The sequence below is a fragment of the Vulpes lagopus genome, chromosome 8 (assembly GCF_018345385.1).
Source record: "Vulpes lagopus strain Blue_001 chromosome 8, ASM1834538v1, whole genome shotgun sequence".
NCBI classification, from domain to species: domain Eukaryota; kingdom Metazoa; phylum Chordata; class Mammalia; order Carnivora; family Canidae; genus Vulpes; species Vulpes lagopus.
In genome coordinates this window covers 107,674,686-107,690,056 of record NC_054831.1, presented here as the reverse complement: position 1 = coordinate 107,690,056, position 15,371 = coordinate 107,674,686, and the positions used below count along the sequence as shown (strand labels likewise).

The 15,371-nt window shown below is 47.0% G+C and overlaps 1 protein-coding gene across 1 annotated transcript in view; it reads right to left on the bottom strand.

Annotated features, from left to right (window-relative positions):
• Nucleotides 1–7,095: 7,095 nt before the first annotated feature.
• The window catches only part of CNGB1 (cyclic nucleotide gated channel subunit beta 1), a 63,132-nt gene continuing 54,856 nt past the window's right edge, over nt 7,096–15,371 (bottom strand). The window contains 2 exon segments of the mRNA XM_041765103.1: nt 7,096–8,108; nt 10,707–10,926. Of these exon segments, the coding sequence (XP_041621037.1) occupies nt 7,833–8,108; nt 10,707–10,926 (496 nt within the window). The 3' untranslated portion in view covers nt 7,096–7,832.

Sequence of the window (15,371 nt, the reverse complement as noted above, 5' to 3'; positions counted from 1 at the left end):
TAAGGAGCAAAACGTTTTGGTTTTAGATATTTGGAAGTGTGAAAGGCGGGGTTGACCACAGCAGTCTCTGTGTACATTGCTACATACATTGGCTATGGGGAAATACAACATCCCTGGATTTCTTGGTGCTTGTGTAAAAGCCCTGGCCTCTGGAGGCCCTTCACACGCTGTGATAATTAGATCTGTAGTCATTTATCTAGCTAATTGCTCTTCTCTGAGAGGATAATGAAGTTCTACTATCTCAGGGAGAGGGCCAAATGGCTCCAGTTGGATCTAGGACCCTAGGTGAAGCCACAAGGCTGTGGAAGTCTACGGTGCTATCTCTATGGGTAGATAGTCACATCAAAAGGAATAAAGTCCTAGAGTGTGCAGACTCCACAAGCGGGTAAAAGCAGAGACACGGGGGGCCAGCTAACTCCTGGAGAGACTATTTACATACCAAAGGGTTGGAGTTAGGTTTCAGATCCATTTGGTATCCAAGCAGAGTCTTTCAAGAAGGAAGGGGGCTATCTACTTCCTTCCTGTTTGTTTATAAGCAAAGAAGCATTATTTTTCCCTTGCATAGGACATTTGACCCCTGGCCAAGGGCTAAGGTCTGGAGGGCTCTGGGGTGGAGGTGACATATTTATTTTTTACTTTAAGGCAGTTAATAAGAGATCTGTCTCGGATGCAGAACACCTTGTCTACCTACACATTCAGGTTACAATTAATAAAAATAAACATTAAAAACCAAACACTAACAGACTGGGTGATCTGACTGGGGCGGGGAAGCAGGGGGTCCTTTCCCTCCTGCAAGAAACATGACCAGCTCTGGAGAAGGGAGGGAGTAAGGTGTCCAATCAAAAGCTTAGTCCTGCCTTTCCAGGCTGGGGGTTCCTGAGGTCAGCAAAGGAGGCTGGAGGCTGCAGGCTCTGTGGTGCAGTTGGTCTGCACTGAGCGGATTGCCAGATAAGATACAGGATTCCCCTGTCAAATGTGAATTTTGGATAAATAACAAATAATTAATAGCATGAGTATATCCCAATATCACATGGGCCACACTTAAGCTTTTTTTAAAAAAAAACAAAAACCCTCCATTCATTCTTTTTTTTTTTTTTTTAAGATTTTATTTATTTGAGAGAGAGTACAAGTGGGAGGGACAGAGGGAGAGGAAGAGAGAAACTCAAGCAGACTCCATGCTGAGTGCAGAGCCTGAGGCCTGGCCCCATCTTACCATCCTGAGATCATGACCTGAGCCACCCAGGCGTCCCTTTTTTTTCTTTTTCTTTTCCTTTTTCTTTTCTTTTCTTTTCTTTTCTTTTTTTTTTTTTTTTTTAAGATTTATTGATTTATTTGAGAGAGAGAGAGAGCATGCAAGTGGGAAGAAATTCAAGCAGACTCCACACTGAGTGCAGAACCCAATTCAGACCTCTATCTCACAACCTTGGGATCACAATCTGAGCTGAAACCAAAAAACCGGTTGGTTAACTGACTGAGCCACCCAGGTGCCCAACCCTCCATTCATTCTTTTTCTGAAATTGAAATTTAACTGGGCATCCCATACTTTTATTTGCTAAATTTGGCACCCTACCACAATGACAGGGACCTCTTAGAGATGCCAATAACTCATGTGCATTGAAAGAATACATTTTAAAGGGCCCTTTTAAAAGATGAAGGGGGCCTTCCTCTTCATTTGGAATGGAAGACCTGTTGGAGGAGATTGTGCTCAGATACCGAATCCAGGAAATGTGGACATCCATAATTTATGTGTTAGGGCTAAATGTGTCCCCCAACCCGTTCATGTGAAGGCCTAACCTACCAGTTTGGAGATGAAGCCTCTGAGGACATAATTAAAGCTAAATGAAGTCACACGGATGGGGCCCTGAGACCATAGGCATAGTGACCTTAGAAGAAGAGACACAGGAGAGCTCAAGCTCTCTCTCCACATGCACAGAAGAAAGGCCTTTCGAGGACCATGGGAAAGCAGCCATCTGCAAGCCCAGAAGACAGCTCTCACCAGAAACCAACCCTGCAATCTCAGGCTCTCCAGCCTCCAGAACCCTGAGAAAATACATTTGTCATTTAAGCCACCCAGTCTGTGTTTTGTCCTGGCAGCCTGAGCTGGCTAAGGCGACACAGGCACAGCGCCACAAGATCTGCAGAACCTTCTTACCGCCACCCTGGAGGGATTGTTTTATTTCTTCTGGCACAGAGACACAACTTCGAAGGCCTGGAAAATAGTAGAACAGTGCTTGGCACATAGAAAGATCTTTTAAAATTATTGAATGAATGAAAGTTACCCAGCTGAGGTGGCACTGTGGGTCCGTGGCAGAGGTGGAGCAGGGGCCTCTCAACTGTTTCTATCTCTTGCCCAGGAGTCCCGGTCCCCTGAGGATAAATCCCTTTGCCTGTGTAGGTTTGGCTTTCCTCAGCTCTCATCTGGGTTTCCTAATTCCCTTTCTGATCACCTCACAGCAGCACAGTGGACAAAACTAATCGAATGAGAAAGCTGAGAACCTTCAAGAGCAATCACCTGTGTTCTGAGCCTTACTTGTTTTGTTTTTAAAGGTTTTATTTACTTATTCATGAGAGACACAGAGAGATAAGCAGAGTCACAGGAAGAGGGAGAAGCAGGTTCCCTGCAGGCAGCCCCATGCAGGACTCGATCCCAGGACCCCGGGATGACGCCCTAAGCCAAAGGCAGACAGACGCTCAACCACTGAGCCACCCAGGAGTCCCTGAGCCTTACTGGTAAGAGAAAACAGTGAGAGGCACCAGTCTAGAGGATCAGTCAAAAGGAGGGTCTGTCCCAGGGATCTTTGCTGTTGGGTCCTTCTGCAGATAAGGGCAGAACTGGAAGAGCAGGTAGAGAAATGTACCTTGATGCCCAAGTGCTCCTCTGGGGTAAATCACTGCCTTCCACTGGGTTTCCCATCCACAGAGAAGCATTTGAATTTGATCTTGGTCCAAATGCCCTCCTCTCTCCTCCGCTCCCTCCTCTGAAGGTCTCTTCCTGATGTTTGAATTTAGAAACCATAGAAGCCTGGGCCAGACCAAAGTGGGTAGGAATCACGCCCAGAGTGGGTGCTGGACTAGATCTTGAATTTTAAACAACCAGGAAACTCCCAGAAGTACTTTTGTCAGCATCAGTGAGGTTTCTTTTATCATGAGCAATGGAAGCTAACTCTGGCCACCGACCTCAGCCTAAGGCATATTTATTCAAATACACGAGGTAGCCCGTGTAATTAAGGCAGAGCTGAAGAGTGGGCCAGGGAGGCGGGAATGTGGATAGTGACGAAGACCTGAGCAATTGAAACCAATGGTGTGTGTGGGCAGGTGTCGGGGCTCCGATGCACCTGCTCCCTCTCTCTTTCCCTCCCCACCTCAAGGCCCTCCCAGCTGGATGTTTTCAGCCACAGGTAAGAGATCCTGACTACAAATGGCTTAATAATAAAGGTATTTCATTGCCTCAGGGTGCTCGGGTGGCTCAGTGGCTTAAGCATCTGCCTTCAGCTCAGGTCATGATCCCAGGGTTCTGGGATCGACCCCGTATTGGGCTCCCTGCTCTGTGGGGAGCCTGCTTCTCCCTCTGCCCTTCCCCCCTGCTCATTCTCTCCCTCTCTCTCAAATAAATAAATAAAACCTTAAAAATAAAATAAAGGTATTTCATTGTCTCATGTAACAAGTCTTCTGGAGATGAGTGGTTTGGGATTGGTGTGGCAACTCAACCCTCCTGCAGTCTACATCACTGATTCCTTGGCTGTTCCATCACAAAATGGCTGCTGCAGCTCCAGATATATTCCACCCATAAAGATGGGTAGCAGAAATAGGGGGTGTCCCTTTTTATTAAGGAGGCTTCTCATCACCCTTCCTTTTATAATTCTTCACTCCTGGGGCTGGGCATATTGCTGCACAAAGCCAAATCAGGGCTCTGTTAGCAACGAGGAAGGGCAGTAGCTCTCATGATTCAGATTCCCTGGAAAGAGACCCCATGCATGATAGAAAGGTGTTTCAAAAAGGAGCAGGATCCTGTGGCTGGAAGAAGGGAGATGAAAGCTGAGAGCCAAAAGGACACATCTCTACTTCTGCCTTTGGCCTTTCCAGATATCAGGGGCTATTCCAGCCTAGGAAGGACAGGCTCTATAATTTGTGGGAGCCAGTACAAATCAAAATGTGGGATGCCTTATTCAGAAATTATTAAGAATTTCAAGACAGTGGCAGCAGAGCAGTAAACAAGTATGGGGCCATTCTGAACATGAGGCCACATGTGACTGTGCGGGTCACACACCATGAAGCCTGCCCTGGGATCAGCCCAGAGTGGAGCGATCATCCCAGGAGAGTAAGCCATAGGTGGCGTGTTTTAGGGTCTGTTTTTGTATGAAATTGGGTTAAATACATTTGTGGATGATGCAGAAGGCTGTTATTTATATTGTTATAATTAACATATGTCCAGGTGTTTGTGCAAACTTAAAGTTAAAGTGCAAAGAAAGGGGGACACCTGGGTGGCTCAGTGGTTGAGCCGTCTGCCTTTGGCTTAGGGTGTGGTCCCGGGGTCCTGGGATCGAGTCCTGCATTGGGCTGCCTGCATGGAGCCTGCTTCTCCCTCTGCCTGTGTCTCTGACTCTCTCTGTCTCTCATGAATAAATAAAATAAAATCTTAAAAAAAAAAGCAAAGAAGGGGTGATCACATCTCTTCTGTATGTATACCCATGAACAGAGGCAGAATTCAGGCCAGAGAGAGTTCTCAGGGAGCTTCCACTGCACCCCAACCACAGCAGAGTAAGAAGGGTGGCAAGTCAGCTTTACCCCTCATGCCCATTCAGACTTGACAATGCCTGTCTATTATTTGATCATCACTGTGGCCCTGTACAGTGCAGCATATCATCTGCATCTTCTAGATGAGGTTGTTGGAGCTCAGAGAGGTCCATAGTCATCTGTGGTCCATGGTCAAACTAGGACTGGAAGCTGCACAGTCTGAATCCAGAGTCCATGTTCATCAGCATACTACATCACTGGACAAGTCTAAAGGAGTTGGGGTCATAGTGAGCAGTTGGCTTGATGAGATCAATAGATTTGACCAGACATAAAGTGGTTGTTTTTAAGGGTCTTAGAGTCCTAGGGTCCATGGAGAGGGGTGCCACAAGGATGTCCCTCAAGCACCGGGAATGCAGGATGGATGACAGCCCCAAGGATGTCACTCTCAGATAAGCAAGAAAGCCTGAACTGGGAAACAAACTTAGGTTTCCTCACAAAAGGATCTGTCATACATGGTCAATTTCTGAAATGAATCCACAAGCCAGGAACATTTGTCTAAACGCTTTAATTAAAATGCATTGTAATAGGATGAAAGTCAGAGTCTAAATACAGTGTTCATGTTTGCTAAGAAAACAAATGAAAATATTCCAGGTAGCCAAATACATTTTGATAATGAAATTTTAAACAGCTTCTTGGTTTTAATTCTATTTAAAATATTTATATAGTTTAAAAAAATAGCTTCCTATTCATTTTTTACCACAGTACAGGAAATGTTGAGACATTGGAAATTGGTAGAGATTCAACACACATAAATAAAGATTCTGTTTCAGTTGCAGAATTACAGTATTCTGAGCTGTACCATCCAGACCTTGGCGACCAACCAGTCCAATTCTATTTGGAGAATAATGCTAGCCTCAAATTCAATTTACCTAACATCCAACTTTTTCAAAGCGTCGAGTTTAAGGAAGTATCAGAGTGAAATTAAGATACCGCTCATCTCATTTCAAAATCAATTTTCTTTCCAGGACAGTTCTCGGGAACCTCAAGAATCTTTCACTTTATATAATAAGCAGTATACATTCAAGGGTTAGTATCTAAAAGAATGAGTATATTCAGATAAAAAAAGATTCCTTGTAAAATAAGATCTCACAGTGAAGGTGCCTTTGAAACATTTTGCCATCTACTGAAGGGTAATACATTGACTTTATTGATATATCTGAAATACTTGGCTAAAGATGGAAGCATTTCTCTATGCCTGGATCTTAGAATACGTGATGCAAATTCGACTATGATAAATGGGGTTGCAAAGACAAAAATGAGCTCAAACCGCCAGACTTTCCCTACTTAAAAATAGTGTTGACCAGTGAAATTATGCATAAGATTTTTGTTTATTGCGGCCTTATTTTCAACAGCATGAGTTTGGAAACCCTGCAAATGCCTGTTCATGGGAGAGCAATTCAATGTGATGGGACTTGCATTCAATGGACCAGACTGCAGGCATGAAAAGTCAACATGCCCTTGATGTACTAAGAAAGGAGGAACTTCAAAACAAATGAAAAAAAGCAGCACTAGTGTGTTACTATTTGTGTAAAGAAAAAAAGGGCACGAGGAGCTGATAGCGGTGGTGGCTTCCAGGAAGGGGACTGGGCACAAGGGGTAGGAGAGATCACTTTAACTGGGTAACCTTTCCTACCCATGAAAATATGTTACTAGCTATTAAAATAAATTAATAAAAGCTTTTTAAAAGGCTAACCTAATGTTGCTCATCGCTATATTCGATGTGGTGATTACTCAGATCACGAGGCATGTCATCGACTAGATAAATCTGTTACCCTGGGATTTGGAAATGTTTAGAGCAGCCTGGCAACTTCCATATTGTGTCATTTTTTTTTTTCACAGAGGAAAGGAATGTTCTGCTTTTAGACTGACAGACAAATAGACACATTTGCAAGCCCTTGAAGGCCCCAGCAGCAGAGCACAGTGTCCTATAATTTGACACGAAGTGGGCAGTACCTCTTGGAATTCCAGGCCTTTGGTGTTTGTTGTTGCTGGTGGAAACAAATGGCCCAACACTAGTTTTTAATCACTCACTCCCCCAAGAGCCATTAGATATGCAAATAAAATCCTCCCAATATTCAGTGACTGAATGACTCCTCCCCACCCGGCCCCCCTTGTATCTTGAATCATTGAAGCAATGTAACTTGATCTGGAGAAACCTTAGGAACTTCAGTGGTGTGGGCGATTTCTGTCTCCCAGGATTAATGGAAGGTGCTGCCATCATCTCTATAGCAAAGGTGTCGGAAGCAAGCAAGCGTGACTCCCTGCAGACCAGAATTGGGGGCCTGGCAGGGGTGCTCAGAACCGCTCACAGCCCGTTGCCAGTAAGTCCACTTCCATTTTATGTTCTGAAAGACTGGTCTCACACTTGGAACTAAATACAGCCTGGGGAAGTTGGGTGCTAAGCGCTCTAATGAGCAGAGGATCCCTAATGTGACTGCCCAGCACGGATCATCGGGTCAAATGACCAGCACAACCACCCTTTGTGCTGACCAGGGTTTTTTAAAGTAATCTGTACACCCAAGGTGGGGCTTGAACTTGCAACCCTGAGGCCAAGAGTCACATGTTCTACCGACTGAGCCAGCTGGGCCCCCCACAACTGCTGGCAGGTTTTCTTTTTTTTTTTTCTTTTTCTTTTCCCTTTTTTTTTTTTTTTTTTTGCTGGCAGGTTTTCTATCCTTGAAACATGGGAGATGAAATTCAAACATTTGATAACGCTTTAGTCTCCAACAGAGCTTCCCAGGGCTCGGAGCCCCATTCTATGCTCTGCCTATAAACTTCTAAAATGGAAAAGAATTTTGTTCTTAAAAATAAGAGTCGGGAGAGGTAGGGTTCTCAGGTGATGGTGAGGACTTAGGGGCACAAACACTACATTTGTTGACTTCAAAACCAGCGGCGGCAGAAACCGATGCGGGGGCAGGAGTGGTGGGATGGACTCTACTGCCCCTGGAGTCTGGGCCTGCGGGAAGCGAGGCGCGGGACTGGGGGACCCGCCTGGGTGCGGGTGGATACACCTGCCCGGAGGGGGGCGCCGGGGGCCCTCACTCGGCCTCCTTCTTCTCCTCCGGGACCTCTACCGACAGGATCTGTTCACTGGGATCCGGGCCCGGGCTCATGCGGATCAGCACCGATGGCTCCGAGGGCCCGGCCTCCCCCTCCCCGCCTTCCTCGGGCCTCTCCGAGGCAGGTGGCGAGGCAGGTGGCGAAGAGCGTGTGGCCGGGGGCTCCTGCGGCTCTGGGTGCTCGGGCGCTGGGGGCTGCTCCTGCTCTGGGGCCACCTGGCCTGCCTCTCCTGCAGCATCCTGCGAGCTCTTGGCCTAAAATCCAGAAAGGGTGATTGGTAAGGCAAAGAAGGTCTGAGAGTTCTTTGAGGGGTCCTGGAGGAGTCTTGAACACCTTCCTGCTCCCCTTCTTGGACCCCCAAAAAGGAAGATGGCAGAGTGCACAGGGGTGCCATCTAATGTATGGGAAGTGGGGGGTCAGAGGGCATCAGGATTATTTGGTAGGAACAGAGTATGTTATGGGGAAGTTTAGGGATTAAAAGTCCTGGTTGAATCTAGTCGAAGGTCTTAGGGATATTTTCCATCTCTGTTGATGGGCAGGGCCAGAAGCCAGAGTGAGGCTATGGGTTCAGGCCTGCCCCTGAGCTATGGAGGAAGGAGGGGTGTGACCTGGAGGGAGCACCAGCAGGGACTTTGCAAAGCTGAGCCAGCTGCCCTGTCCACCCCAGTTACCAGGGCTGGGTGCTCCTGGATGGATGAGAACAATTCTAAGCAAACAAGGTAAAAACGCTGAGAGGGTAAAAGCTGCTGTGGCCCGGCCTCCTTTCTGGAAGGTCTCAGGTCTAGCTTGCCACCCGCACACTCTTATTCCCCAGGAAGGAGAATGGGCAGGGTAGTACTGGCATTGGGCTGGGCTGAGCCCCCATGTTTGGGGACTTGGTGGGGACTTCCAGCCTCTAGCCTTCGGGGTTCCTGTGGACACTGACCAGTCTGTGTGTCAGTAAAAACCCAAGCCTTCAAAGATACTCATGGCCTGTCCTGCCCTGTCTGACCCGCTTCTGTGGAGACATAAATGGGACAGAGGGGTTCCCCAGAGGAGGAGACCTGAATGGCCCACAGCGATCTAAGACCCTCTTAAGGTAGCAGCAGTGAATTTCAAATGAGAGCAGTCAGCATGCTTGTGAGGAGGAAGCTTGCTCAAATCACAGAGTGTTGAAGGAAGGGCAATGGGGAAGCCCACTCCTAGAACCCAAGGCAACTCTGGGGACCCATCCCTCCCCCTATCTTGGAGTTCCTGCATGTTCTACCATCCCGTGTCTGTCCTAAACTCCGACGACGACGACGACGCACTCCAAGGCAGGATGGTGCCCATTATGGGACTTCTGGAAGTATCCTGCTATGAATGGAACCAGAAGAATCACGGGGAGTTTAGTCAGGTGTTTTGCCATGCCAAAATGCTTTTAAAAAGATATCCAAGGTACCCTGCTTCATCTCTACAACCCTACGCGGCAACCATGAGTAACCTGAGTCTCAGAAAGCATGAAGAGCTTCTCCGGGTCACAGAGCTGGCAGTGACAGAGCTGGGATTTAGACCCGTGTCTTTGGATTGTTATTTCAGAACTCCTTGCACTCGGCAGTCTGTCCTGATTGTTCTAAAATTGCCTTTTATTAGAATTCTCATGCAAATTTAATTCACATCTCCAAGCTGCCTGGGTGAAGAGCTAATACTCAGGAGCAAAAGGCCCATTTCATATAAAAGCCTTTCACTGTATTGAGAACAGTCTTGGAGTTCATGTTTGCTCAGTCCCACGCAGCAGCTGGCACCAAAGACCTCAACTTCCTGGCTCAACCTTGACCCTGGCTCTGGGTAAGCCAGGCAGTCATGTCTGTCCTTAGTCTGGGGTCACGGGTGGCTGTATCTTGAGAATATCTTGGAACCCTGGGTGGCTTTGATGGCACCTCCCAGACTCCAGATGTCAAATGATCTCCGGACAGGTTCCCTGGACTCTGACACCAGCCTGGCTTGTTCCAACCTAGGTTCCTTTGAATTCTGTTGTGTAGACTGCAGCACCCTCCTGGCCACTGAGCTCCTGCCTACCCACCGCCCCCCTTCCCAGTAGCCTCCCTAAAGGACAATCGTGAATAGTCATAATTAGTGCAATCATTCTAATTGGCATTTTTGGCATTAGTCACAGAAAAGAGTCCCAGAACTAATTTTAAAATTCCCTTCAGATTTCCAAGTGGGGGGGGACAGTCAGCACTGTGCCTGTCAGCAGGGTTTTTTCTCTTTAAATCTCTGAAATTGTCACAGATGCAAATATTAAATATGAGACCATCACTGCCATCTGGGGAGGGACACTTCCCGCTCACACCCAGTGCTCCTACCTTTGCAACAGCACCAGGACTCCCTTGGATGGATTGCTCCCCTCGGCCCAGGGATGGCACAGGAGCCTGGCCTCTCCCAGGGCAGCACAGTGAATGGCTCAGGAATTGACATGTGACCCAAATCTGTCCAATGACAATGAGCCCTGGGACTTTTGCTGGAATCACTGGGCAAGAGGGACTTTCTATGGGAGTTGCTGCTAAACCAGGAGGATGTAATCCTAGTGCTCTTGTGATCTGAAGCCATCATCGAGGGAAGCAGAAATGACAAGATGGCAAAGCTCATCCCATTGGCATTATTTGAACTTCTGGATCCAGCCTTGTCTGAACTTTTAAGCTACTTGACCCCATCCATCCCCTGGTCTCTTAAGCTAATGTGAGCTTGCACCATGACCTGCATTTCTGTTACTTGCAACCAAAGGAGTCCTGACTGGTATAAAGGAAGGGGAGACATTCCCTACAGTGCAAGGCATGGTCCACAATCCGGCACAATGTTGAAATGGGGGTGTGGCTAATTCCCCACCATCTTACCTGTTCCAGCAACTGTTGCTGCCTCGCAGCTGCCTCCAGTGCAGCCAGTTCTTTGAGCCGAGCCCTCAGGTGGGCAAGTTTACCGGCTTTGGCTCCCTTGGCGCCCATCTTTCCTGCTATGGCCAGGGCAGCATTGAAGAGCTTGGGGGTGCCTGCCCGGGGAGGAAGGATGAGCACGCTCTTCGGCTCCTTGGGCTTGTTGTTATTTCTCAGCATGCGCCTGAAAGAAAGCAGCGCCCACTAACATTACAAACATACTCCGGGAGAGAAGAAAGGCTCCTCGGCGGAGGACTCTGATAGAGTTGCACGGTGGTGGTCGTCTTGGCTAATGGTCTGTGAGCAAACACAGCGTACTTAACGCTTTATGCACAGCATCTCAGTGAATGATCGGAACAACCAGAATGACATGGGTCTTACCGTCTGGACCTTACAGAGGAGGAAATTGGAGGCTCAGAGAGGTTGAGTCACTTTAGTGAAGTCACACAGGAAATACCGAATGATACTATAATATATGGACTCAGAAACAGGATGCCCAGGTGAAAAAAGATACAACGCTTTTTGCTTAGAGAAGCATATGTCCCTTTTGCATATGTCACCATCCTCACCATCACCTCCATCAACATGTAATGAGTGTCTACATGTGTCAGGCCCTATGCTTGGTCCTTTAGAGGCACCCTGATGGCTCCTGGGGACCTCCTTCCTGGTGTCTCTTTCTCCATGTGACTTGCTTTTGACCAGAATACAGCAAGGGTGATCAGATATCCCCTTTGTGAACATGTCACATGGGATTGTGATCTCTGTCTTGCAAGGACTCTCCCTTCCTGGCTTTGATGCAGCCAGTGGCCATGTTGAGGGAGGCCCATGTGATGAGAACCAAAGGAAGCCACCGGCCAGCAATTAGCTGGGAACGGAGGCCCCCAGTCCTCCAACCGCAGGGAACTGAATTTAGCTGACCTCCATGTGACCTTGGAAGCAGACCCTTCCCCAGGGGAGACATGAGATGAGACTCAGCTCTGGCCAGTACCCACCTAAGCTGTCCCAGACTTCCGACCCATAGAAGCTGTGAGGTAATACATATGTGTGGTTTTAAGCTACTGAATGGGTGGTAAGATTATTATACAACAGATAACTGGTACATACATTGTCCTGTAAATCCCACAGAATCCTCCCAGGTAGGTCCCTATTTTTTTCATCTCATTTCGAATAAAGACATGGAAGACCAGAAGGGGTAAATAATTTTCCCAAGGTTACACAGCTACGAAGTGGCCAGAATTAAATCCCAGATCTAAATGCAGTGCGCTCCCGTGCTCTCTAAGTAGGGATAGGATCTTCTATCCAACAGAGCCCCAGACTTTGACAGGGAATTTTTTTTCATGCTACAGATATGTGATGAGTGGTTTGGCTCAAGAACAAATGAATTTCATCTGCAATCTAGTGGGCCTCAACTCCTAATTGTCAAATTCATTCACCAGGGCTCCAGCAAAACTTGTTTGTTTAAAAATGAGGCCATTACTGGCTGCTTATCTAATCAGAAGCAATGGATTTAAATTGTGCATATTGATATTAATTGCCCAAGACTTGCATTTTCTGGCTGGGGCTTCCCTAGGAGAACACAAACATGATAATTCATCAGAGGCCTCTTCATGCTTGGTACTATCACCTGTGTTATTCAGCCATCATTCACAGCATGACAGTCGGTGGTACAAAGATTGATACAAAAATGACACAAAAGAACTATCTGTGGGACTTTTGTTAACTGCTAATGGCAGTCTCTCTTTTGAAACATTGCACTGGCCTCTGGGACATTTCCAGAGTAAGGAAATTGAGCCTCGTTTTCAGATGATGCGTTTTCCTATAAGCAGGATTACACATTCATCCCTGGAGAAAGTGGCATGTGTGAAACCTTTTAGCCCCATTTTCTAGAGTGGCCAAGCCAGACAGCTGAGCACTTCACTTCTTTGGGGCCCCAGGTCCCCCATCTGTAAAGCAGGTAGCTTAGAACCAGAATCCCACACATGACTCACATGACTCTCACCAGCTCAGATGTCCCAGGCCCTGTGGTTCCCAGATTGTGTCTTTCCTTTGATGGTCAGAGCTCATGCATGATCCCCTGCCTCTGTCCTGACGCTTGCCTGTCCAGGGAACCAGGCTCTCTAATGAATCATGCTACAGCTCTGGTCCCAAGGCCTCTTTGCTGCAAGGCCCCGCGGCTCCTCCTCTTTCCTGCAGCTGCCATAGGCCGGGACCTCAGCCTTTTCCAGCAAAGGGCTCAGGCTTGACACATGGGTCAGGAGCCTCACCTAACCCAGCCAAAGGAGTGGGGTAGCTGGGCTACACGCATGGCTTTCCTGAGCCTTGCTCCTCTGGCAGGTGGAGGAAGGGAGGGCAGGGGGAACTGGAGCCAGATCTCAGACATAATTGATTCTCATTATTCGCGGTGGTGTCATTCTGTAGAGTCCCCGCAAACACTGAAATCTCAAACACCGAACCATTGTTTCTGGGGGGGAAATACAGGGTTAGGTTGCTGTGAGCCTCTCATTACATTTCATCAATTGATCAAAACTTTGTATATTTCTGTTTAAAGACATCCAGTTGATTCACTGACACTGAAATGAGGACCCACAAAATCACCAACAACAATCACAAAAATGTGAAAAATGTGGTGCTAAATAGACCATGAAAAGACACTTGTTTACAAGTGTTCAGATGCTTCTGAGCTGAAACAATAAAGCAGAGTGTCACCTTGTTTAACTCTTGCTGGGGACATGAGTTTAGGGCCCAACTCAAATTTTTTACCGCTCTGTGCACGTCCACAAATTACTAGGAATGCCCACGAGTACTGATTTTTGGGTTACAAATACATTTTAGTGAGTAGGTTAGTTACAGACACAGAATCACAGCTACGTGAATAATGAGCACAGACTGTACTTCCCTGTTTCTCAGGTGAGTAGGGGGAAGCAGGCAGATGTTGTGAGAGAAGTTCAGACAGACCAGCCTTTGGAAGGGCCCAGTGACTTCCTTAAGAGCAAACAGGTAAAATGAGTTACAGGGCAGCTTCCTTCCTCAGAGGATGCCAGCATCCTGTGGGTATTATGCTTCACCAATACAGCATCACCCCCTCTTGGCGTTGCCAAAGGGCTCCTGTTAAAACTAAGTCCTGGAGCACCTGGGTGGCTCAGTGGTTGAGCATCTGCCTTTGGCTCAGGTTGTGATCCCATGGTCCTGGGATTGAGTCCTGCATGGGGCTCCCCGCAGGGAGCCTGCTTCTCCCTCTGCCTGTGTCTCTGCCTCTCTCATGAATAAATAAATAAAATCTTGTTTTAAAACAACAAGAACAAACCCCTAAGTCACATCAATTTGCTTGTCTGTGTAAAACCGTACATAGCTGCCCTCTCCCTCAGAGTAAAACCCAAAGCCACTGTAAGACTTCACCTCCAAGGCCCCACCCGATCTCATCCCCTGGACCTCTCCCATCCCATGTCAAGCTACACTTACTTTCTGGCTGGTCTGCACACACACACTCTCTCCTCTGCAGAGCCTTTCCATGTGCTGTTGCCTCTGACTAGGATGCTCTTCCATGCAAGCAATCCTATCACTCTTTCAGTCTGTGCGGATTTCAGCTAAAATTCCACTCCTCAGAATGGCTTTCCCTGCCCAACTTATCTCAGATAACTCCCTCCATCACCTCTGTCTCCTCAATGTGGCTTTGTTTCCTCACAGCCCTGTCCCCAGCTGACACATCACAGAATCCTTCATTTCTCCATGATCGGGCTCCCTCATTAGGAGGCAAGCTTTATTTGGTCCCTGCTGTGTCCCTAGGGCCTAGAACTATGTACTCAATCAATGATTGTGCACTCTGAGTTCCCTTTATGGTGACTATTCTCTGTACAGTTTATTTATGGTGTCATTTCATAGAATGAGGTAGAAAATGGGAATATGTGGTAAAAGACAATGGAGAGAAAAACAGGATATATAGATTTAAAAGGCTTTATCCAATGGCAAAATTACAGAGAGTACTTGATGGGTAAAGAGGAGCAATTATCATTATGAATATTCATTGAGTTCTCCCACCTGCTGGGTACCCTGCTGGAGATATTCACACACACTTATTTTATTTAAGCTTCCCAACAACAAAATAGGGGGTTAATACCCTTATTTTACATAATTGCAGAAAATGGAGACCAGAGAAGTTAACTTTTCTGTGACTTTTCCAAGGCCACACAGCCAGTACCTCATACTACAGATAAGGTGTGAGCTCCATCAGCTTCCTGAGCCTGTTGTGGATTTTCTACCACACTGGGTTGCCTCTTTCACTCGACTGGAAATCTGATCTTAAGGGTCTGAAAACAAAGACCTGCTTCTCTTAAAAAGTTACCCACTCTTCAACAGTACAAAATGCAGATGCACAAGGTTATTCCTCACGGAGCTGCGTATAATGGCAAAATACTGGAAATGGCCTTACTGCCCCTTCCCAGGAATGCTCTGCAACTGTCAGAGGAATGAGGGAGCTGTCTATGGACTGAGAAAGAACATCTTCTGGGTTGGTTGTCATGTGAAAAAAAAAAAGCAAAGTGCAAAAGAAAATCTACAGTATGCTACGTTTTGTGTAAGATGGGAAAAATAAAATGTTCACCGTTCTACCTACTTTTGCAAAAGGAAACACAT